Genomic DNA, 23,400 nt, shown 5'->3' with positions numbered 1-23,400 from the left:
TATTTTAAATCTTGCTCCTTAAATCGATGACAAGTAAAAACATTTGTGTTTATATATTATGTTATATATTTGTGTGTATATAAACATTGTGCATAAGAAATTGTATATTATTAGCATAGTTGAAATTCTTTAAGTGCCAAGTTCGTGTTCAAATGAATTACCATTAAATTCTTTCACAAATATTTTATTACAGTCTCTATTAAATACTCATCGACCAACAAGGACAGTATATAAGATCGTATTAATGTTCCAACTACTATTATCACACATGTACTATTACACGTGTGTTATTCGCATTTCGATCTTTCCAACCTTAGAATTTTACAACGATCACACTAGAGCTAATTGCATCAACCAGCTTCCCGATCAATGCTATGCAATCCTGAAAATATGCAGACACGGAAAGCATTTACAATTCTAATCGATCCGTCGCGAAGGAAAATCCGAACAATATTATGCAAACTGGTTGGCGTTTCTGGGGTCGAATGCGTGGATCTCATCGACACGATCGAGATTTACATTGCGGATCGACCGCTTGGGGTAATGGACGGGTTGTTCGCTTGCGTCACTTGATCACTATCGTACGAAGGCCGCTCGAAGTTATTCCAACATCGTGATTTTTTACTATCCAGTCAAGTTCACCCATGACTGCGTTCATAATTGCTGGTGACGCGATGATTAATATGAACGGTATTCCATTTCATGAAGGCATACCTCGTGAATTGTTCACCCCGTTCGTCATTAACCACGCGGAAGAACGCATCTGCGTGTTCAACATTTCATAGTCAAATAATCGCTTTTAAACATATTTTCTCCATCGATGATGGGTTGGTGGTGAATTGTAATCTATTTGAGTGGACACGCATCTCGTTAAGAAAAAGTTGACAAAGAACGGTTTAGATCATAACAAAGAGACAAGTCTTTTCTTGAAGCACGTACAGTGAATGAAATGGCAGACGTTTGTCACACAAGTATGTAATTTGTACACTAATAAAAAATATCTTCCTATGTTCTTGAAGATCCGCAAAACGTACAATTTGTTAAAAATACAATTTCATTCTTCAATTTTATTTTGATTGATTTGAAGTTTTTTAGATGGTAGATGTGACACGCAAAGGGTTAATCGGTTACTACATTTATAGAAGGTGGAATAATTGGTTTTCAGAGTTATGCGTGTCTATTGCGTGATTTTCTAGGTCGGTACGTTTTTAATTTCGTCAGCGAAAGGATCAGGTGTAAACGTCTGCCTTTTACCGCAGTGCAAGTAATTTGAGATGCCATGTTTTGAGCATTAAGTCAGAGAATGTTAGAAGAGCTCGTGCGGTAGCAAGAAATACGTGCGAGAGTGTTATGGAAGCTTAAGAGGTAGAAAAACAGGTAGAACAATGAGAAAGAGGTAGAGTTTTACGGAGGAACTACTTTTTAAGATTTAACGTGTGCAAGATAAGTGTCGTAAGCATACTGCATTTTACGAAGGCGTAGCGAGCACGCGAAATGAGATGACTTATGTGCGCCATGATGGAATTTTTTAATGGTTAAATGATCGTGCATTTCGATGGTGTAACAAGATTTATGTTCCCTAACTCACGTCAGTTGAGGTATTAAGAGTTCCTGAATGAACAGGCTAACTTGCGGCCAGTCTGTAAGGAGAATTTGAAGATCATGCTTGTATTAGAAAATAAATCGCTCGATGTTAGTGCAAATACCATGAGAAATACCATGGCAATGAAATTTTTATCTGTAATGAATAAATTGGGGGATGAGACGAAAATGATCGCAGAATTTACAATAATTAACCTTAAAAAGACCAAGGGACAAAAATGTCGTATTCTTTTACGAAATATTAACCCCAGAACGATATTTTTCTATTTTCTTATTATCGCAGTTAGAATCTCCATGGATATTACTTCTAAACTTTTATACTTCGACTGAGACAAACACAACATTTGAATATTTCGAATATTGCTTAATTCTTTAACTAGTTCCTTACTCATTCGTCTTTGGAGATCTTGAGTAATTATTAAAAATTTCGAGCAGTTCCCATCCTGTTATTCTTCGGAAATTAGTAAGTAATTATAAAAAAATAATAATAATATATAGTCATAAGTAATTATAAAAAAATGTTGAGTAGTTTCCTTTCCCTTCTTCTTTGAAGATCTTAAGAAATTATAACTGCGATATTAGAAAACAGGAGGAAATAAAGATCAGTTAAGTCTTCGTTTATAGACAAGATCAAAACGTTAAATTTACAGTTTTAAGATTGCCATTGAAGAATAACTTCAGTCACGTATAAACAATTACGATCACAGATTAGTCGTATGATCTCTAGGAATTTCAGTCTTTCTAGGATCAATAGAAAAGTATTTTTGTAGAAGATTTGAGTTTAGAATTTTTCAATAAATTGATGAATTTCGGAGAAACTGGCCCTACCTAAAATCTATAAGACGTTCGCCATGATTCGACGGGAACGGCGCATTATTTACACGTAATTAGACGATAAATGGATGTCTATCGCCTGTAATTAACCGTGTAAGAGGCTAACCCGGCATTGGGGTCAGCATTGGGTGCCGGACGACCTTGAAGTACACTTTGTGGAGGAGAAGCTGGATAAATAGACCGCTGTTGTTGGCCCTGATATTGCGGTTGGTATTGCGATCGGTACTGCGGTTCGTATTCCGGTTGGTACTGCGGCTTCGGTTGATACTGCACCCGAGGAGGGTACCTGGAACACCGTGAAAGAGATTCTGTCTGTTAATTCCGCTGATTATTTCCCGCGACTCAAAGAGTAACCAGAGAGTTGAGCAAGTCACGTTCGCTGCACTTTCGAACGAGATTCACTTGACATTTGCGCGGTTCACCGTAAACTCTTGTACTTGACGTTCACGGAGTTCCCTTAAGGAAATATTTTAGTCTAGAACAATGTATTTTCAATCTGACTTTGACAGTTTTTAATAATACGAGACTTGCTTCTTAACGTAATAACGGAGAACAGGGCTGAAATTGTGAGCCTAAAATTTCTCACAGATCGAAAATCAGATTTACCCCACTGCAATAAAACAAAGAATAACTTGGAGGTGAATAAGAGAGAGAAAGAGAAACGGGGGATTAGGGGGGGGGGGTGTCAAGTAATATTTGTATTCAAATAAAAAGATAAAAAGATAAAAAGCTTTAATTTAACTTATTAGATTTGTCATTAAAAACTTCTGTGGATTAAATTAAATCAATCCATAATAATAATTTCTAATTCTTCGTTTAAAGATTTGAATATTAAAGTAACGAGTGGTTTGATCAGGGTATATACGCACATGGTATTGATCAAACTGAACGTTACAAAAATTGTTATACTTCTTCCAATAAATTTTCACTTTATAGTCTCGGTGACATTAATTAAATGATTCTGATATCGTGAATTTTCTTGTGTTTCAGCAGAATTTATTCTCTTTCTTATATTTCCGAGTACATAGATATTCTGCATCTAACGTGTTAAGAAACGAACGATTTGTAAATAAAACCTACCTTGGTGGAGTATAAATTGGCGCTGGAAGTGGCCGTGGTGTTTGTTGTGGTTGCTGTTGCAGTGGTTGCCGAACTGGTTGGCGGGGGACCGGCGCGTAACGTTCTCCATTAGTGAATCGAGGATCAGTATAATAAACGGAGGGGTCCTCTCTGTATTGACCATCGTCATCTGGTTCGTTGGGATTGGCAATGCTATTTCCGGTCAAAGTTGGTGGAGGAACGTTTATTCCGGCCCCAGCTGGTTCGAAACCACGTCTTGAAGCACCGTATTCGACTTCACGAATGCTTCCTGTATCATCGACAAATCCATACTTTCCATAAACTTCTCCAGTTGGATATTTCGATTCAATCTTGTAGGAACCGTCCGCTGCTTCATAACCGTAACTGTAGCTGCCATCTTCGTTATGCCTGCACATTAAACAAAATCGATTCCGCATGATACTAGTTACTTATTTCAACTCATGTTCCCCGGGTTTACAATGATACCCGGAGGTAGCCACAAATATATCGCATTAGGCGCACGCTAAAATATAATAAATAGTAGATAAAATAGAGTAAATTAGAATAAGTAAAAGAATGACAACATTGGCTGATAATAAATAGAATAGACACAAAGTAAAATAATAAAAATTAATAGTATACATATTACGGACTAAAATTGCACACAACAATTGGCTGATTAAGTTACCTTGACTAGATAAGCAATCTAAACAATAATCGACAAATAGTACATAAAATACATACATATGTAATATAATGCAAGAGCAATCCTGTTTTCAGTGAATCAAAAGTAAAATGAAACAATGTTAATGTCATGACAATTTTTAGAATATTTGGCATCAGAATGTATAATACGTTTCACATTCTATTAACTACCAACGAATTTTTCGGTTTGCTATGCAGATATCTTATGTCTTGCGCTAATCATAAACGTTTTCGTTTTTGTGATAAAAATCTCATTAATTCCTAGCTGGCTATGGTATTTAACGAAGGAATGATTCTCTTTTTGTCAAACTAAAAGCAATATGTAATTTCACTCGTTAAAGTTAGAAAGCTTGAAGAACATAAATCATGCGTAAGTATGACAGAAAACAGTGTATATTATATCATAGAATTAGCTAAACTAGATAATGACATCGTAATAAATCGATAGATTAGTCTATCCATGAAATTGATATAACTTTCCCTTTAACCGTGTGTTTTCATCGATGATAGTTTTTGTGAAACACTGAGTTTTAATCCTTATATGACGGCCTATGTGTATTATTCACGCGTGTAGTTATTAAAATTATAAAAAATTGTAGCACAAGGTCAAAATAAGGTTATCGAAATAAAATAAGGTTTCGAAACTACTCGAAAACAGATTGCAATAATGGTCTACCTCTTGCGGAGTTCAAGAAAAGTATATATTTGGCCTTGATATTGCAGTCAAACGAATCCCCTTACGAAACTATTCAAAGGCACGCCTACTTTGATGGTTAAACGCGGTTTTCGCAGTCACTCATTACTTAACTCACAATCTGCATAAATTACGCTACCTGGCAATCACGCCTCTACAGATCCAACTAATTTTCGTAATTTTGTTTTAAAAGGTAATCGTATTGCAAGATGTACGTCCTCTCTTCGTTAACGCTTTGACTGCTGTGTAATTCATATGTGGACGACGGAACTATAATGCTCAGATTTCGACAGTAATGTTTGTACTAATCTATTATAATCTCCCAATTTGAAATTTCTGAGATTATAGCGTAGCAGACAAAACATTAAAGTTCTTCTATAAACATGCATTTTCACTGAAAAATTAAACAATATCTTTTAAATGTTTACCCAAGATCGTTTCATTCAATATGTATCATACTAACAAGCATCTGGGAAAGTCAGATAAATAGAAAAAAGCAGATTTTTAAAAGGATCAGGTTTTCTGAAAAAAGTGCATTTCCAAAGTCACCACGATACAAGTTTGCTATTGATAAAGGAATATTGAAACATTAAAACTGCACTTGCCGCTTTCATATTCGGGAGAAACGAGAGTGAGATTGCACAGAGTGATAACAGTACTTACTTGTTGATTTGCTTCAAAATGGGAACCGGTGTGGTCACTTCATACTGATTATGCTGAGCGAGCGCAAGGCCACAGCAGAACCAAAGGAACAGTATCTGGTGACAGAAGTTTGCATAAAACAGTTGGCACTCAAATCACTTTCCAATAACCTCGTTCGCAATGCAAAAATTCTCGATAGTTGCGGTTGCACGGTCGATATTTCTGTCTTTCAGGAGATGCGATTGAATCATTGTAGAACCGACTAAAAATTTACTAAACAGGATCTACCATTCGATTATAAAGCTCCTGCTCGATCTCTACGTTGCGATTTCTCAATAATGCTTACGCTACGATTCACTGAATAAGTATCACTGGTATAAGATTGCGCAGACAGTTCGAGAAAACTTAAATACCACTTCTGTTCAACCGTGTCACTAAGCGAGTTTGTTTTACATTGCTATCACTGGCACTGAATTGAATTCTACATCCTTGCGTTTTCACTGATTTACAAGCATCGTGTGAACATGAAATGCTAGAACTAGTTTTTCACGTTACGGTTTATATTACGGACCATCATGACTCAAAGTTACAACGCTAAACACTTAATTGTCGGTATTTGTTCATCGTTTTAAACAATAAACAGTTCTTATAAAAAAGTTCTTATAAACGATTGCAAGAATAGTATAAAATAAATTAATGAAGAGCAATTTATCGATATACAATTTCTTTTAAAAGACACTTCGTAAAAAAATCACTTATTTTGCAAGTAATTATAATAAACATTTCTCTAGTATAATAAAATAAACCATGAAGAACATAATAAAAAATGCACATAGTAGTAGTCGCAAACATTTTATCGATAGGTTTCTTCAAAAAGCACTCAATGGGAAAACACTTTTCACTAAACTCTACAACCAGTATTCAGATAGTTTTGGTGAGAATAGTACTTAAATCACTCACGGACAGTGTTTACAGACGCGTGCCGCAGGCTTACGGAAAAGGTGTAATGACTTTTGGATTAACCTGATGACGAAGTCAGTTTCTACTTGAACGAGAAAAAAGTGAAGTAGTACTCACGGGAAGTCGCATGTCTGGTTGCTGATGAGGCAGACGCGATTGTATTATAGGATCGCGTTACACCGGCCGCGAGTCAACTTATATAGGTCCCCTTCGGGAGCGGCGGGGCCCGCCCATGGGCCCGACCACCGCCTCGACTTCGCAGCGATCCGAGTGCGCGAGTTCACCGCACCGAACCCCGACTTTGAAAATTTCTAGCATTGCCAATTTTTGATCAACATCGAGCGTAACTTGCCTCCGGCTTTCGGCGTGGTCGCTATTTTTCGTATCTACCGAAGCGTTGAAAAGAACTGCTCAATCGTCACTCGACCGCAAATCGGTCGATTTATCGTCGAGTATCGGTGACAGGAAAATTGTGGAGACATCGGGGCACGAATTTGAATTTTCACTTTGCCGACACTATAGTATTTAAAGGAAAGTGGGTTAACGCCAGTTTAACGAATTCATTTCCTTCTTTCGAACTGACGTGACTTTTAAGCCAAGTTTTCGGTAAGCTCTTTACGTAACGAAAATTGAAGAATTTGCTGTCGAGTGTTATTTGATTTTAAAAATGTCATCCCCATCTGTATTCAATTTCATAAGTTTATATGTATTATTGTATAGATTTAATACTTTCACACATGCGCACAAAGTAGATTTGGTAATTTATTCTACAAAATTGGAAATGAAGATCTTGTGATTCTTACTCCAATTTATCGATTCCAGAATTGCAGATGTTTTAGAATTTGCAAGTTTGTGTTGGTGGAACAAGTAGACGAAACAAAATGAAATTATATAATGGACTAGAGAAATGTTTTTGAAATTCTTTTACGTAACAGAAAATATTGATCAAATGATTGCTTTAGAAACTCAAGCTGGTTTTGTATGAAGCAATGTGCGAAATATTTGAGTTCAAGATATCATTAATGAAAATTTTGTTCAGATAAATATACTTAACACATTCGTATCGGGAAACGTGAATTCTCCTTTTTAAAAGAGAAACGTTGTCATCGAGAAACGAGAATTCTCGTTTTGCAAGAAGTGTTCATTGCTAAAATACCCCGATTTGTATGAAAATTTAAGGAAAAATATTCTGATGTGAATGTGTTAATACATATATGTTAAAATATCTTTGCATTGCTAAAATACCCCGATTTATATGAAAAAAGGAAAAATAGCCCGATACGAATGTGTTAATATACTGCAATACCAAGGAAGTGTAGCTTTCGTGATTATCGAACGTACGACAAAAACTGCGGTTGAAGTCAAGAATGAGCCCTTAAGCACAAGAGTCTGTACAAGGTCATCTTCTGGATGATAAATACATTTTGCAAGGACAATATCCTCAATACTACGCATTGCGCACAAAGATAAGTTGTTTATTGTATATGTTCCTTGCGAATACATTTGCAGAAAACATTAAATCAAACAAACAAATATTAAAAAGCCAAAGAATTTGATTTTTAACATTGATATGAAAGTAATTTTTAGCATTTTTATGAAGAGCTTAAAGAGATAATGTATCCAAAAGCAAAATTAAGATTGGAAACTTTAAGATAGTGATTCGGCAATATAAGCTGGAAGTGTTAGCTATATACTAATATAGATAGTCAATGAAACGGGAAACTTCTAGGTAATACAAGGGAACTTCTTGACATTTATAGTAAGTATTAAGGGCATTATAGCGTTGAACATAGAGAGAGATATATATATATACATTCCTTTGTCGATCTTGCAACTCAAGCGCTCGATTCGTGAGAATCAATTTCTGTAGAAACAGCTCCACGTCTAAACACATCTTTCCAAACTATACTTTCGTCTTACATAATATCTTTCATTTTTTTTCTTTGTTGTACAGACGGAATGGTATCAAGATATTGACTTTTATATTAACAATAAATCGACGAAACTATCCTTTCAGTTTCATAACATGGTTACAGATAATACACAGTACACACATTAATTAAACGACGGAAATTAATTAGACAAAATTGAAGCTATCGATTAAGAACTGTTTCTAGGAATAAATTTTTAGTCAAACTAATATTTATCGCATCACATAAGTTGAACACTTGACCACCAATGTATCCAGTATTTCATTGTCGAAAATCATATAGATCGTAGATTTTACGACTGAAAATCGAGGAACGATTTCCCATCGTGATTGAAATGCATTTGTCACAGAGGTTCCCGGGAACAGATGCAGTGAAAGTAAGGAAGGACAGTGATCCGGTATTTGTATTCATGGAATGATAAACGGGGCGGACGAGGAGACCAATGTTTTCGTTACATTCGACTAGGTGCCCACGGAAGAGTTCAGCATTCGTTCATCGAAGGGACATTAGGCTTATTTCTCTTACGCAACCCCGTTACGTAGGACATAATCGGATATTAGCGTCGACGTTCCTGCTACTTGTGACTTGAGCGTTCACTTTCGTTGTTTTCGCCTGTAAACATCCTTCAGCCGTACTTGCAGCCCGCAAGACACATTGTTCAATCGGCCGCTACCACGCGTCACACATTTCTAACGTTCCAATTCCTGTGTTAGACTGTCGGTACATACAAGGTGGCCTAGAATTTCTGTCACCGTGCAAAGTAAAGTGAATTTATCGGACAGACAAGTATCTAATCGATTATTCGAAAAATTGGTTTCGTTTGTGATGGAAAAATACATTTTGTTGCACTCTTTAATTTCTCGAATGTTTGACATTATATTTTTTTATCCTGAGCTTAATTTCCGGAAAATCGACTTTAACCCTGAGCTCTTCGCACGTTTTTGTACCATTGCCTACCAGCAACTCCGGCACATTTTCGCAGCGGAACGAGTGTGAAGAAGGAGTCTTACTTTAAGTGAGAAAAATTACACGTGCTTGTGAATGTTTTTGATTTTATTTATTTTATACATATGTACCTTCTTCTTGTAAATGAAATGTAAATTTTAAATTTTGTAATTCACCATGCTGTGATATCTTTATAAACAATCTCCCATGTGCATTCTGGGTTTACTTGAGCAAGTGTCACAGTATTCACTTGTTTGTCGTCTTGCCATCTCTTTGTTTCCTTGTAGAGCACACAACACAGTCCCTCTTTGGACCTTTCCCCATTATGTGCAGTTTTCCGTTTAGTCTGATTTCAGAAATTGATGTAGAAACTCTTCTTCTTTCCTGACGAAAATCTCCTAAAAGTTGATCTACTAAAATTTTCCTGTACTTTAAATGCATGTCAGTGCTTTCTCAGTGTTTTATACAAGATGTATGAATTAATTATTGACGTCTCCATTTCCCAAAAGAATAGTTGGGGCACGTTTTAACTACAGATATCAATTGCCAACGCCGACGATTCCGTAACATCTTAACCGTTTTAGTGTTAAGCAATTTTTGTAAATATGTATGAAAAGTGCTATGCCTATTTTGATTATTTTAAAGGAAAGAATAATGGTGTCAAATAAAACACTCTAATTCAGACAAATATGATTTAATTATTATAATTCTTTTTTTATTATAAAGGAAAAATGTTCTTTGACATGAATAAAAAAATAAACATAACATATCAATATTATTTTCTTAATTTTTTCGTTTTTGGAAATAAAAATATTAAAGAAAAATATGTCAACAAGTATGCTTTGCCGCACAAACAGCATGTAGGCCTTTCTTACAGCGGGCGCAAATAAATCGGGATCGCTTTACAATCCCTGTTTTTCTACACACCACGCACTGGCGTAAGCTACGTCCTGGTAAGTTTTCCAGAGCAAATCTTTTGGTCGATGAAGATGGTTGTGTTGACACGCTATTTTTATGATTCATCCACTCCTTTTCGATATCTTCGATAATCTTCGATGTGAATTGGAGCCGAGTAATTTGTTTTTCAGTAGTGTTTGAGACATATAAAATGTAAGAGTTCAGCACCATTCTTCCAAATATATTAAATACTACTTTCTTCCAATATTTTAGGGTTCTTCGCTCGTCCAAATACACATATAACATTTTGTCCGACTCATCCACACCTCCCATGTATTTATTGTAGTCATCAATCACGCTCGGTTTCACCTTTTTGTATTCAAAATTCCCTTTCTTTTTCTTGATCGTCACATTCTCAGTATCTGCATTGGATGAGATCAATATGACTGGGTTTGGTTTGGACTTTTTATCTCTGAAAGAACACATCAAAATATCTTTATGTGCTAGGTATTTAGCTTCTCCTACGGTTGCTTTCTTAGCTTCCGGAGGAATCTCTTTTCGATTGCGTCTTATTGTTCCAGTTAGGTATGTATTCTGTTTCAAAAGGGATTTTGCCAGGCGTAAGTTTGTGTAAAAATTGTCTGTAAACAAATGGTAACCTTTGTTTAGATAATTTCCAATTGAAAGCAATTCTTGCACTACGGCAAATCCAAGACCATATTTTTTTACTGAATCTCTGTCGTCTGTGCTTTTAGCTCCTTTGTAGCAGAAAAAGCCCAAGCAATATTTAGAAACCGAATCGCAAAGCATCCAAAATTTGATCCCCCATTTATGATGTTTCTTGTTTGGGATGTATTGTTTTATGGCAGAGTGTCAGTGAGTACCAACTAACGACTCAACGATAAACAATTGTTGGTTCGGTATGTAATGTCGCTGAAATACAGTGTTTGCGTGTTTGACAAGCACATCAAACCTGCCACATGGGTCATAATTTGGATGGCCTGGTTCAAATAATAACCTATTGTCAACCAAGTGAAAAAACTTCAAAATCAGCTGAAATCTATCCCTTGAAAACATTTTTCCAAACCATGGGATATATCGGGAATTTTTTATTCAATAACTATAAACTGTTGGCCTTCTCGTAATCCCCATTTCGATCAATACTGCAATAAAGGCTTTTATTTCGTGTACTGTTGTCGGCGTCCACTTTTTTGCTCGAGAATTTGCAGAAACTGCATGTGAAGCCAAAAACTGGGTAGCATTTTGATTCGTTTCCTTTACGATGGTTTCGAGCAATGACATAGTAAAAAATAAATTGAAATAGGTTATGGGTGCGGCATCAGGAGGAAGCGCCCGTCTAGGTCCAGAAGTCTCGAAAAAATTATTTGTTGCTTTAGAAAACACTTTTGTCGGAGGAATATTGGCGAAAGTTGGTGTTTCGTCTGTTTCTGAAGATGAATTTGAAGTAGAACTTTCAATCCTCAATCGTTTTGTTCGATGCATTATAATACTGCTATCATCACTGTTTGAATCCGTTGTTTCACTCTCCATATAATCACTAGAGATCGAATCATCGCCCGAAGTAAAAGCACGTGACATGGTTATTTTTGCTAAATAATATATAATAACTGTAAAAAATTATTTTTAAAAGTATAAGAATGCACTCTAGTAACAAATTATGCGCGAGGTTAGAATACGTTTAGTCCCACGGAGCACCAAAAACACACTGCCCTGCGCAGCAGTTTTGCGCCGCGTCGCAATTTTCGACACAAACTATCGGATCAGTTTTGCGCCGCGTAGCACTCTAACGGTTAAGCCTAATCATGCTAAAAAAATTGGGCTCCGCAGCGGAGCCTACAGAGTTACGGAACAAATGACGGATGGCTCCGTAGTGGTGCCAACGGAGCGCTAAGGGTTAAAGTTTGTCCATCTGTGTTCAGCTATGTTCATCTTCTGTTGCAGGTGTCTCTGTCCAAGATAGTGTTTACAAACATTGACAATAACAAAAATATTCTATTTACTGCATAGTTCGCAACAATTAATGTTTTTAAGATGATTTAAGGGATGAAGAATCATCCCTGCTCGATTGTACTACGAATCCCAGCACAGCTTGTATACTCTTGAAAATGTTGCTTATGCTTTGGTTCTCATGCTTCGTTTTTACCCATAGATACCTAGCGGTTTTAATGAATGCATGTGCACTTCAACTGTTTCTGCTAAAGAGCGCAATGAGGATGATTTCTCCTTTACTATCTCAGATAGTTATAAAGGCGCGCGGACCTGTCCTTGAACAACTTTCCGCGGTTGATTGAATCTTTTTTATAGCAACTCCCAAGCTAGAAAATAATTTTCGTCGGATGCGCATAGAGCGTCTATGACATTAGCCGCGTTACCCGTTATATATGACCTTAATAGGTGAAATTTGTGTATGACAGGGATCGTCTCAACGTCGTGGACTAATGATACGAAAGTATCGTAAAACCCTTGCCACTCTAGAGAGTTTCTGTCGAATTGCTTGATTCGAATTTCTGGTAGGATTCTTTGTGGAGCTATGCTAGAACAAGGCGACGCATCACTCATCCTCGGAACGGTGTGAATTTGATTTCCGTTCTTTAATTGGTACATTCGTCTCTCTAATAAGTCAGAGCATTCATAGTAGATATTTTCGAAATTGTCAGCTACGTCCTCGTCTACCCTGTCCTTTATCGTTTCTATTTGGTTTTGTAACGCGTAAAATTCCTTGAGAATCTTCTCTAACACTGCTTTTCGATCTTCTAGTACAGTCATTGTTACGTCCTACTGCACTAATACAATATACATTATAAAGTACAGTTCAGCACTGCCTAGTCGGATTTTATGGCGACGAGCCATGTACTTGGGACCTCTGAAATTGGCTACGGCGTGGGCCTGTCAACCGTACTTTCGAAATCTACCTTCCAACCGTCCCAAGGCACATGGTACACCACGGGTCGCGGAAGACGACACATTTGGGATGCGGGGCAATTAAGAATATTACACCCAGATGTTAGCGACTTGCCGATGACCGCGCGCGGCCCGGGACCCCCGGAAGGATTCGCGGTGTCATCTTCTCGGTCCCAAACGTTGTTCCTTGCGACTCCGCGTCACTGCTATGGGCCCATCGCGATTGGGCAGCCCTTTGCAACACCCACTTTGACTTCCAGGACACTCAGGTGGCCCATTGTCGTTGCTTGATGTAAAATGATGCTCCCTTCCGATGACTTGACGAGGCCCAGAAGAGGATGCTGCGATGCAGTACTTTACTGCTGGAAGTTGAGATCCAAATGATCCTTGTTAGAGATTGATGTCCTTGCTGCAGTTCACCGATGTTTCTTCGTCACTTGGCCACTTCCCGTTGTCTCGATAGCTTGCTTTGCGTTGAGTGATGCCGCGATATCAATCGCGATTCCGACCACTCGAAGAACCGAGAAAATATTGTTTCGGCCTTGGTTCGTTGTTCAGATCCGCTTCGAGGACTAAAAGTGTATTGTATCTCCGTAAATCGCAGATCTGGCTTGAAGGATCAAAAATTGTGGCGTTGTATCGTTTGCCTCGTTTAGCGGCTTGGATCACAACTGCTTTAACGAAGAAAGGATGTAATGCCAATCGCCGGAGAATTCGTTTATTTTCACTTTGTACAGAAGGGGTCTTAGCTACAAAGGGACTTGGCTGCAATTGTAGCTAAGATGGATGATGAACGACCCGATCGCTTCGGACGTATCGTTGCCACAGCTTTGCGTGTGGCGAAGCGGTTGCTGGATTTACTAAACTTGCTGCACTGGATACAAAGATAATCCCCAACCACTGCTCTCGGTGCAAAAACGATCCTAGAGTTTAGCAATCGCACAAGCTTTAAGGAAAGCTTTGTTGCAAGAAAAATTTCATAGAGGAGAAAAAAGCGAAAGTAGGGATATTTTTTTCTTATTTACTTATCTATAAATATGCAGCATGGAGCTCGAGCTCATCGCTGCCTGATAAATCAAGACAAACAAATCTCAAAATATTCATATATATTCTTATTAAGACCCGGGACCTTCATTCCCGTAGAATGTCCTGGTAGCCGAGAGCTCGTCCTGCTAGATTTGGTGAGTTTTCAATTATGTTTCCGCGGAACAATTTCGACATTATATAGCATAAATTGAAGCTGAAAGTGTCCACTTGAAGACTCCGGAACGTATATTCCCGTGAAATGTCCTGTTGGCCAGGAGCTCCTGCTGCTAGATTAGGTGAGTTTTCAATTATGTTTCCGCGGAACAATTTCGACATTATATAGCATAAATTGAAGCTGAAAGTGTCTAGTTTAAGACCCCGAAACGTATATTCCCGTGGAATGTCCTGGTGGCCAGGAGCTCATGCTGCTAGATTAGGTGAGTTTTCAATTATGTATCCGGGGAACAACTTGGACATTATATAGCATAAATTGAAGCTGGAAGTGTCCACTTTAAGTCTCCGGAACGTAGATTCCCGTGGAATGTCCTGAGATTTTTTTATGATTTTTTGAACCACTCTTTCAAGGGTATCAGGTGATTAGGAGATCATGCTGGGAGATTAGATGTGTTTTTAATAATTTTCCCGTGGGCAATTTGGACTTTATACCTCACACAGAGGCGTTGCCATCCTAATGAGAAACAACCTCCAATTCGAAGTCCACACAAACCCTTCCACAAAATTAGATGCCCTCTACATCAAGATCCCCTCCCCAGCACTCATCATAGGCGTAGTATACATACCTCCCTCTCACAGACTCACTACCACCGACCTTGACCACCTCACTAATCTCCCAGGTAATTTCATCAATGGGGGTGACTTTAACGCTAAACACACCTCATGGAACAATTACACTAACAACTCTTCTGGCAACTTCCTCTTCAACCACTCTTGAAGTGCTCCCTATCTAATAAATCACCCTGGTAGCTTCACTTTCTGCCCATCAAACACCAATTCAAGAAAATCCACACTGGACGTTTTCCTCACAAAACACCACAATACCTTCCATAGTGTAACCACTGACGATTTCACAACTCGACACAGACTAGTCCTACTAACAACCACCCCAAGCACTCTCCCTCCACTGCACATGACTCTTTACATTGACTGGACAGCCTACAACAAACACAACAACAACATCAAACTCACCACCTCATTCAACTCAATAGCGCATATAGACTCAGCCATCACCAACCTACAGGCTTATCTCCTTGCGTGCACCAAAAATGCCACAACCCACCTCACTCTCCACAGACACCATATTGACACCTCAGCAGACCCTTTCCTGAAAAACCTCATCAAAACCTGACACGTCGCTAGGAAATTATGGCAGCAGCATGGACTCTCCTACCACAAAGACCTGATCAAACTACTCTCTGCTCAAATTACCTCCAGAATTGCAAGAATAAGGAGCAATGCCTGGGATAAAAAAATCAGAAAACAAACCAAGCCAGACCCCACGTTCTGGGCAAATCACAGCACCCTCACAGGGAAAAACTTCTTTATCCCACCTCTTTCTCCCAACAACGAAACACTTACCTCTGACCTCTGCAAGGCAAACCACCTCTGTAGGACATTCCAAAAAATACATAATAACGCTTCAAACACCCCCTCAACCTTCGAGACCAAAATCACCCACTTCACATCCAAAGTTCTCTACTCTGACACTCCTTTCGATCCAACCCCCACCTCTAATTTTTACATCCCACTACCCTAAAAAGTCCACAAAGCCATAAAAACCCAGCGTAGTAATAAAACCCCAGGCTACAACCACATCACGCCACCCATGCTCAAGAATGCCTCTCCCAGAATAGCCCTCCAGCTCTATTACATATTCAATCATTCAATTAAATTCCACTACTTTCCCAACAAATGGAAAATAACCAGGATAGTTCCCATACCTAAGCCAGACAAGGACTATAAATCAGCTGGCAACTATCGACCCATTAGCCTCCTCCCTGTAATAGGCAAAACATTTGAAAACTGTATACACTTCTGGCTCTCAGACTTCATTAATGCTTCTAAGACACTTATCAATCAACAATTCGGCTTCAGAGCCAAACACTCCACTACACATCAGCTTGTCAGAATCGCACAGATCTTCACCCACGAACATAACACCAACCGCTCTTCAGCCATGATTCTCTTTGACCTTACCAAAGCCTTCGACACTGTCTGGACGCAGGCTCTACTTTACAAAATCCATAGACTAGGCTTGCCCATAACTCTCACCCGACTCATTCACTTTTATCTCCAAAACAGGCATATTTTCGTCTCCCTTGCTGGTACCTCCTTGGATCTCCTACCAATAACTGTTGGGGTCCTTCAAGGCTCCATACTGGGCCCTCTCCTTTTCAATATCTTCATAAACGACGTTCCGACTGTAAAAGGCTGCCAGCTGGCTCTCTACGCTGACGACACCACTCTCATCTCATCCTCGTGGTCTCCCCAGGCCCTCCACGCTAGAATTCAAAAATATGCCAACACAGAAGCAACTTTCTTTGCAAACTGGAAACTAAAACTCAATCCTCAAAAAACAAAAGCCATCTGTTTCCCAAGGAAAGGCTCCCTACCAATCAGCATCCCAATTACAGTCGACGGTCACCCTATAACCTGGTCACAGCAAATCACATATCTTGGGGTCGTCTTCGATCATAGGCTCAGCTGGACCCCCGCAGTCATGGACAGACTAACAAAAACCAAAAAGGCTGCTGCCTCCATCCATTCGCTCATCTCACATGGATCTAAAATAAAACAACATCTCAGAGTCACACTTTACAAAGTCTGCCTCAGACCAGTACTCACCTACCGATCACACATCTGGTGCACCGCCCCTACGTTCACTCTCCAAAAACTTCAAGCTTTCCAAAATAAGCTACTCAAAATAATCACCGGTAAACCTCCACGTTACTGCACCAACCAACTTCACATAGAGACTGGTACTGAAAACGTCCTCCCGTACATTCACCAACTAATTTCATGTTACACAGTCGCCAATCATACCAACCCACTTATTCGAGACACCGGGCTATACGACCGCAACAGAATTCCCTATAAAATTAAAACTAAATTCCCCCTAGATACTACAAATCTAACATAAATCACCTCACTACATGTACTTGTTGCGTGACCACGCGAACATAGTTACAAATTAGCGCCTCTGGTTATGCAACTTATAAACTTAGTTGATGCCGACAGAAGGGAAATTCGAATATAAATACAGATTTATATCGTATAGTTATATAGGGATACAGTATCGGCCGAGAGGAATAACTGAGAATATGTAAGGAGATAATGAGAAAGTTCCCACGAAATTCTTTGTTGAGCCTTTTTTTATTTAGCGAGACTAATCGAGGAATGTAGAGAAAGTCACGTAGCCTCTCGTAAGTCCCTCTCCAATTTCACATGAACTCGGCAAGTCACAATAGTAAACTCGGATCTCTCAAGTACAGGACGTTGTAAATCTTTAGACAAGAACTTCTCGAAACCCTCTCTGACCTCTCTCTTTTACTCAGTCCTCGAGCCGAAATCTTCGCGCGCGGCACATCCCCACACCGTTCGTTTCGGCGGGCTTTTTACCCCTGCGCGCTCGACTCTCGCGCATTCCCATCCGCAAGCGCACCGTCGAACCACCAATCACCACCAATCTGCAACCGGAAGACGGATCATCCGACGAATCAGCATCCAGCTAGAGGACCCCAATTTTCCTATTGGACAAAGAAGGAAAAAGAAGAAGGAACCCAGGAACAAAACTCGATTCCTCGGGAAAATACGCGGACTTTATTTTTTGGAGGCTTGGAGATAACATCTTTATCCAGGAAATAAAGTTTTAAAGACGATTTCTGTGTAACTAGTTAATTTTTACAAGTCCTATACAAGCAGAACACTTTTGTGTTCCACGGGCATCCGAACCAGCTAAACTTCCCTAAATCCCACCCAAAGCTACAGGTAAAAGGGCCATAGCTCTTAGGAACGGTTCCACCTTAAACTCCAACGCATACAAACCTATTCAAAAAAAAAAAGAAAGGAAAAAGTCAGTCTTGCGACAATCTTGGAAAAAGGCAGTGTAGAGAGTAGATACTGATAACGTTGACCTCTCTGCCCACTCTTCTAAGAGACCAGTAGGGAGTAGAAAGTAGATACCGATAACGTTGACCTTTCTGACTACCTTCCTTAAGAAAGTCTGTATCTTGGTAGAGAGGCGTTACGCCTTGACCCAAGTGACGATCCGCGCCGCGCCGGGACGATCCGTCAGTTTCTCCGTGCGAGCTCTTCCACACCAGAATCTACTGGGAAAAATACCTTTCCCCAAAAAAATACACCCAGTGTTTCCGTTGCCAGGCCTTCGGACACTCATCAAACAACTGTAATTTGGCACCCAAATGCGTCAAATGCGCAGGTGCACACCTTACCAGGGAATGCACAAAAACCAGAGACACTCCGGCTACCTGCGCAAACTGCAAAGGTGATCATACCGCTAACTACTCGCAGTGCTCTTCATTAATCAAGCACTTAAAAAGAAAAAACTCCACCCCCTTAAAAAATCCCCCCCCCCCCCCCGGCCCTCACGCAATTCCAAACCTCTCCACCACCAAAAATACAAACACTCTCTTACAGAGACGCCCTTACTGGTAACAATCCACCCACCCTCAAAGACACGCATAAACTAGCAACCAGCCAGCCACTGAGCGAAGATTCCCTTGCAGGTGCCCTCTCCTTGTACAAAGAGCTAGTCACTCTTTGTGATTTCAAACTAATGATCAAAGCAGCTAAAGCCCTCATATCAAAACTCAGGAATTGTAAAACACAGATTGAACGCATGGAAGCGTTCGTTGAAGTTGCCCTCTCCTTGGAATAATGACCCCCCTCCGCAACATACTTCTATGGAACTCCGAGTCCCTTCACGCAAAGAGACTCGAATTACTTCACGTTCTCCGCAAACACAATATCCACATTGCCCTTATCACAGAAACCTGGCTCAACCGGTCAAAAAACTTCTCACTCTCAGAAAATACTGAGTATATCTCATATCAAGTCCTCAGAAAAGACCGTGACACCTCCCATGGAGGAGTCGCCATACTAATAAGAAAAAAAAAGGAAAAAGTCAGTTGGGGAAATAAAAAGTCGGTTGGGCCTAACAGAAAGGATAAAAGAAGTATACGAAGAGACAAAAAATGTGGTAAGAGCAGGAGCGGAAGAATCAGAAGAATTCTGGACGAAAGTTGGATTAAGACAGGGCTGCCCGCTCAGTCCGAGTCTGTTTACCATATACATTGCAGATTTGGAAAAAGATCTGAGCAAGGGTCAGATAGGAGGAGGGATCAGAATAGGAAAACATCGAATTTACTCCTTAGCATACGCGGATGATGTAGTAATTCTAGCCACTAACGAGGATGACCTAAGAAGATTAGTGAAGAAATTGGAAGGATATCTGGACAGAAAAGACATGACACTGAATGCGGGAAGAAGCAAAAAATCGAGAAAGGGATGGATATGGAAAGGGGAAGGACTAGAGGTGGTCAAAGAATTTAGTTACTTAGGGATAGTATTCCAAGGAAACGGAAACATGGTTCGACACATAGAAGAAAGGGTAAAGAGAGCAAGCGTCGTTTTAAATCAAGTGTGGTGAATAGGAGAACGAAAATTTAAGGCAGATTTCAGGATGCGAATGTTTCTATGGGAAAGTCTAGTCATGTCAATTTTGTTGTATGGAGTAGAATTATGGGGGTTCCAAGAGAGAGCAGAGGTAAAAAAACTAAATGTAAAATATATAAAGTGGACATTAGGATTAGATGTTAGAACGCCGGAATACATCGTTTTAGAGGAAGCAAAGAGAACCAAAGTATGGGTGGTAGCGGGATATAGATCCTTAATGTATGAAGAGAAAGTAAAGGAAGGGACAGAAAGAGTATTAGTAAAAAAATGTTTGAAGAAGTAGGAGGAAGAAAATCAAAAGACAATAAGTGGGAAAGAAAAGGAAGATTACATAAAGAGAAATGGAATGAGTATGTTAGGACTGGAGAAGGAAAGAAGAGAGGGAAAAGATGTCAAGGCTATAGCTGAAGAATTGAGGAGGTGCGACATAGAAGAACAAGGCCAAATACAGCACAACAAGATCCAAAGATCACGATACAACGAGCGATACTAGTATATCACAACGGTGGGGTTGCCAGAGTACTTGAAAAAAACTGGAAAGGGAAACAGCCAGAAGCTGATGGCTCAGGCAAGATGCGGGAGTATGGAGAAATGGAATAGGTATTGGGAAGAGGAGGAGAAGAGGAAGTGTGACCTGTGCAATGATGCTCGAGGAACACTGGACCATCTGGCGAGGGACTGTAGAGAGAGTAGTAGAGAGGTAAAAATAGAAGAGATAGTCAATGGAAGGAAGGATGAGAAAGTGGAGAGATGGCTGGAGGGGACAAAGAAAAAGAGAGATTTGACAAGGGACAAGATGCAATAAGAAGAAATAAGCCAAAGAAGAAGGCACAAAATAAAGTTAGGTTAATTTTAATCTTAGAGTAATTATTCTTCGACAACGAAAAATTTTTCCGCGCCGAAGTTTTATTTTTTGTATACCACGTCAAGTATTCGTAGCGGCGGTCCCGAGAAGACACTTAGACCCGGGACGCGGTCACCACAGGACCCCTTTTGTTAGTAGCTAGCGCGAGTCGGTCCCCAGATAGACACGTGCGGGCCATAAACTAAACATTCGGACGACTTTTCGGCGCCGGATTTTTCCGAGTCCTTCAGAAAAGAATGCGAAGGAAATCGGCTATAAATTCTCGGTTCTTTATACGGAAAAGGCAGAACGCGACAGAACGAGATTGAACGCAGATAGACACGGTTCGAGACGGGCATTCAGTAGAGTCACGCGTAAGAATTTCTCCGGACAAGGTTAAACGAAATAGTATAGTAAATCGGATCGTGATTATTAATGTACCGTAATGTGAATAATATCGAGTCATATCATTTGTAGTCACAACTACAATTCTTACACACAACAATACATACAGAACAATATACACAAATAGCATTCGCTTGGAGCAATCCAAGTCGAACCATCGGACCACTAGTTCCGTCAACAGGCAGACCACGAGATCTGTCATACACTACAATACATACAGAAAAATATATACACAAATAGTGTTCGCTTGGAGCAATCCAAGTCGAACCATCGGACCACTAGTTCCGCCAACAGACAGACCACGAGATCTGTTAATCATACAGCAACGGATCACGAGATCCGTAAAACAAAACAGACAGACCACGAGATCTGTCAATCATACAGCAATAAATCGGGAGGCAAAATTACACGCAAGCCTCTAATGAATTCCGGCGAACTCGCCGCGAAATTATTAAATATCTATACACAGTAGCTTCGTCCATCTTACAGAGATTGTTGATACAGTCTCACAAACGCAAGAAACTGAAACGTACATTGGTACTATGCTGTTCATTTGTTCGCATTGCTTGGATAGAAAAGTAAAATTAATATTCTTCTTGTTCGTCGTCGACCGCGACTCCATCTTCTTCTGACTCTTCCGCTGCCCTAAATCCATCCTCCGCGGCGTAAAGAATATCTAATATCTTCTGTACTATGGGAATCTTCTCTACTCCTTTCTGACACTCTTGTTGGCACATTACCTCGATGTCGCGCAATTTGCCGAAATAGAAATCTCGTTCCTTTTCTAAACCCTCCGTCATTATGTGCAACTCATCCATCTGAACGCGGAGTTCTTCAACTCTTTCGTCCTCACGTTTACTGGCAAGGCCCGTTTTCACTGGCAGACGGTGTGCTGGTTTTTTATTAATATTGTTTGCAGGCTTGGCATTAGTTGCGTGCGCAGCAGACGTAGTTCCCTCACCGATACGAGCTGGTTCTTTAGATAAAACTACATCACGAGGAGTGACACGCTTTGGATTAGTGCCATGGGATGTACCACGACCCATGGTATCTCCTGCTCTCATAGCCAGAGCATCGTACGACTCCGTTCTAGAGTAATTCGCGTCAAAGAATTTTTTGAACCATTGCAGGAATTCAAAGTTGTCTTGAAAACGGCCTTTTACTAGTTTATCGACGGGAACAATCTTTCTACTTTCATTTTTCTGAAACTGCTTTGCAAAATTTTAAAATTCTGTATGTATTCGTGCTCTTGATTCGCTTTGAATTTGATCCTTTTTATGGGTACGCTACCCGGGAAAAGCATGTCCATAAACTGGCAATAAGCCGCGCCGCTGCACAATTCTTCGATCTTTATAAACGATGCTTGCAAACTGTCATTCACCCAAGCCAGCATATCGTGTCGGCTCAAGTTTCCCGTTGTCATACAACGTACAAACCATAAACAATGTAACACCGCTCACACCTTCATCGCGTAATGTAAAGACTTTTGTAAAATCTTTGTCCATTATTTTTTATGGGGTTTTTTTATGCCGTAAGGCTTTTTCCCCAATGAGCCGATAAATCAATCCATTAATTTCGGCTCAATTCTGTATTAATCGCTTATTAATTTTGTCCCTACCACATCCTCACATCTTAATAAAAATTGAAATACGGAATTTCTCCATGTTGGAGAGGCTTCGACGATACATTTATATAAGAAAGTAAAAAATAAATAGTTTTGAGGATCAAAGGACAATATAGTAGATAATGAGGTTAATATGTAAATTTAAGAAGAGAAAAAGAAAGACAACAGAAGGGCCAAAGAGTAGGTAAGACGAAATAGCTAAGCGATAGAGTAGAGGGACGGAATGAGAGAATGGAATGAATGAACAGAATGAGTGGAAACAGAGTAAAAATTGTAAACCAAGTCCACATTTTTTCATGGCTGTGAAGCCGAAATAAAGATTATCTATCTATCTATATAAATAAAGATTTTATATCTTAATGCCTATTTATGAATACAAGTCACTTTATCTCCAGATTACATCGTCACTAATAAAATGTGTTCAATTTAATAGTCCTACAAAGTCATTGAAAAGTTAGTTGTTGATATTTCGAGCAATATTATTTATTTGTTATAAAAAAAACTAGAAACATACAATTTATTCAATTTTATGTTTGTATACAAATTGTATAAATTCGTAGTAAAATGAAGTATACAG

The 23,400-nt window shown here is 39.4% G+C and overlaps 1 protein-coding gene and 1 pseudogene across 6 annotated transcripts; both read right to left on the bottom strand.

The window, feature by feature from the left end:
* Window positions 1-120: 120 nt before the first annotated feature.
* Cpr27 (cuticular protein 27) lies at window positions 121-17,248 on the bottom strand. Of its 6 annotated transcripts, XM_078176580.1 has the most exons (6): window positions 17,105-17,248; window positions 16,869-17,039; window positions 16,528-16,757; window positions 5,579-5,673; window positions 3,517-3,924; window positions 121-2,722 (listed from the first exon to the last, which is right to left on the bottom strand). In XM_078176580.1, exons 3-6 carry the CDS (start codon window positions 16,534-16,536, stop codon window positions 2,509-2,511), a joined length of 726 nt encoding a protein of 241 aa, XP_078032706.1. In that variant the 5' UTR covers window positions 16,537-16,757; window positions 16,869-17,039; window positions 17,105-17,248; the 3' UTR covers window positions 121-2,508. The 6 variants fall into 6 exon arrangements, 2 of the variants coding, with proteins under 2 accessions (XP_078032706.1, XP_078032692.1); XR_013493706.1 differs by lacking the exons at window positions 16,528-16,757; window positions 16,869-17,039; window positions 17,105-17,248 and adding an exon at window positions 6,635-6,674 and having other exon boundaries at window positions 121-1,640; window positions 2,431-2,722; XM_078176566.1 differs by lacking the exons at window positions 16,528-16,757; window positions 16,869-17,039; window positions 17,105-17,248 and adding an exon at window positions 6,635-6,674.
* A 4,535-nt stretch (window positions 17,249-21,783) lies between these two features.
* On the bottom strand, window positions 21,784-22,622 carry LOC144468302 (microtubule-associated protein RP/EB family member 1 pseudogene; annotated as a pseudogene).
* Window positions 22,623-23,400: the final 778 nt, after the last annotated feature.

Source organism: Augochlora pura, chromosome 1 (genome assembly GCF_028453695.1).
Source record: "Augochlora pura isolate Apur16 chromosome 1, APUR_v2.2.1, whole genome shotgun sequence".
Classification (NCBI taxonomy): domain Eukaryota; kingdom Metazoa; phylum Arthropoda; class Insecta; order Hymenoptera; family Halictidae; genus Augochlora; species Augochlora pura.
The sequence above is the reverse complement of the archived record's forward strand: the minus strand, read 5'-3'. Positions and strand labels throughout refer to the sequence as shown.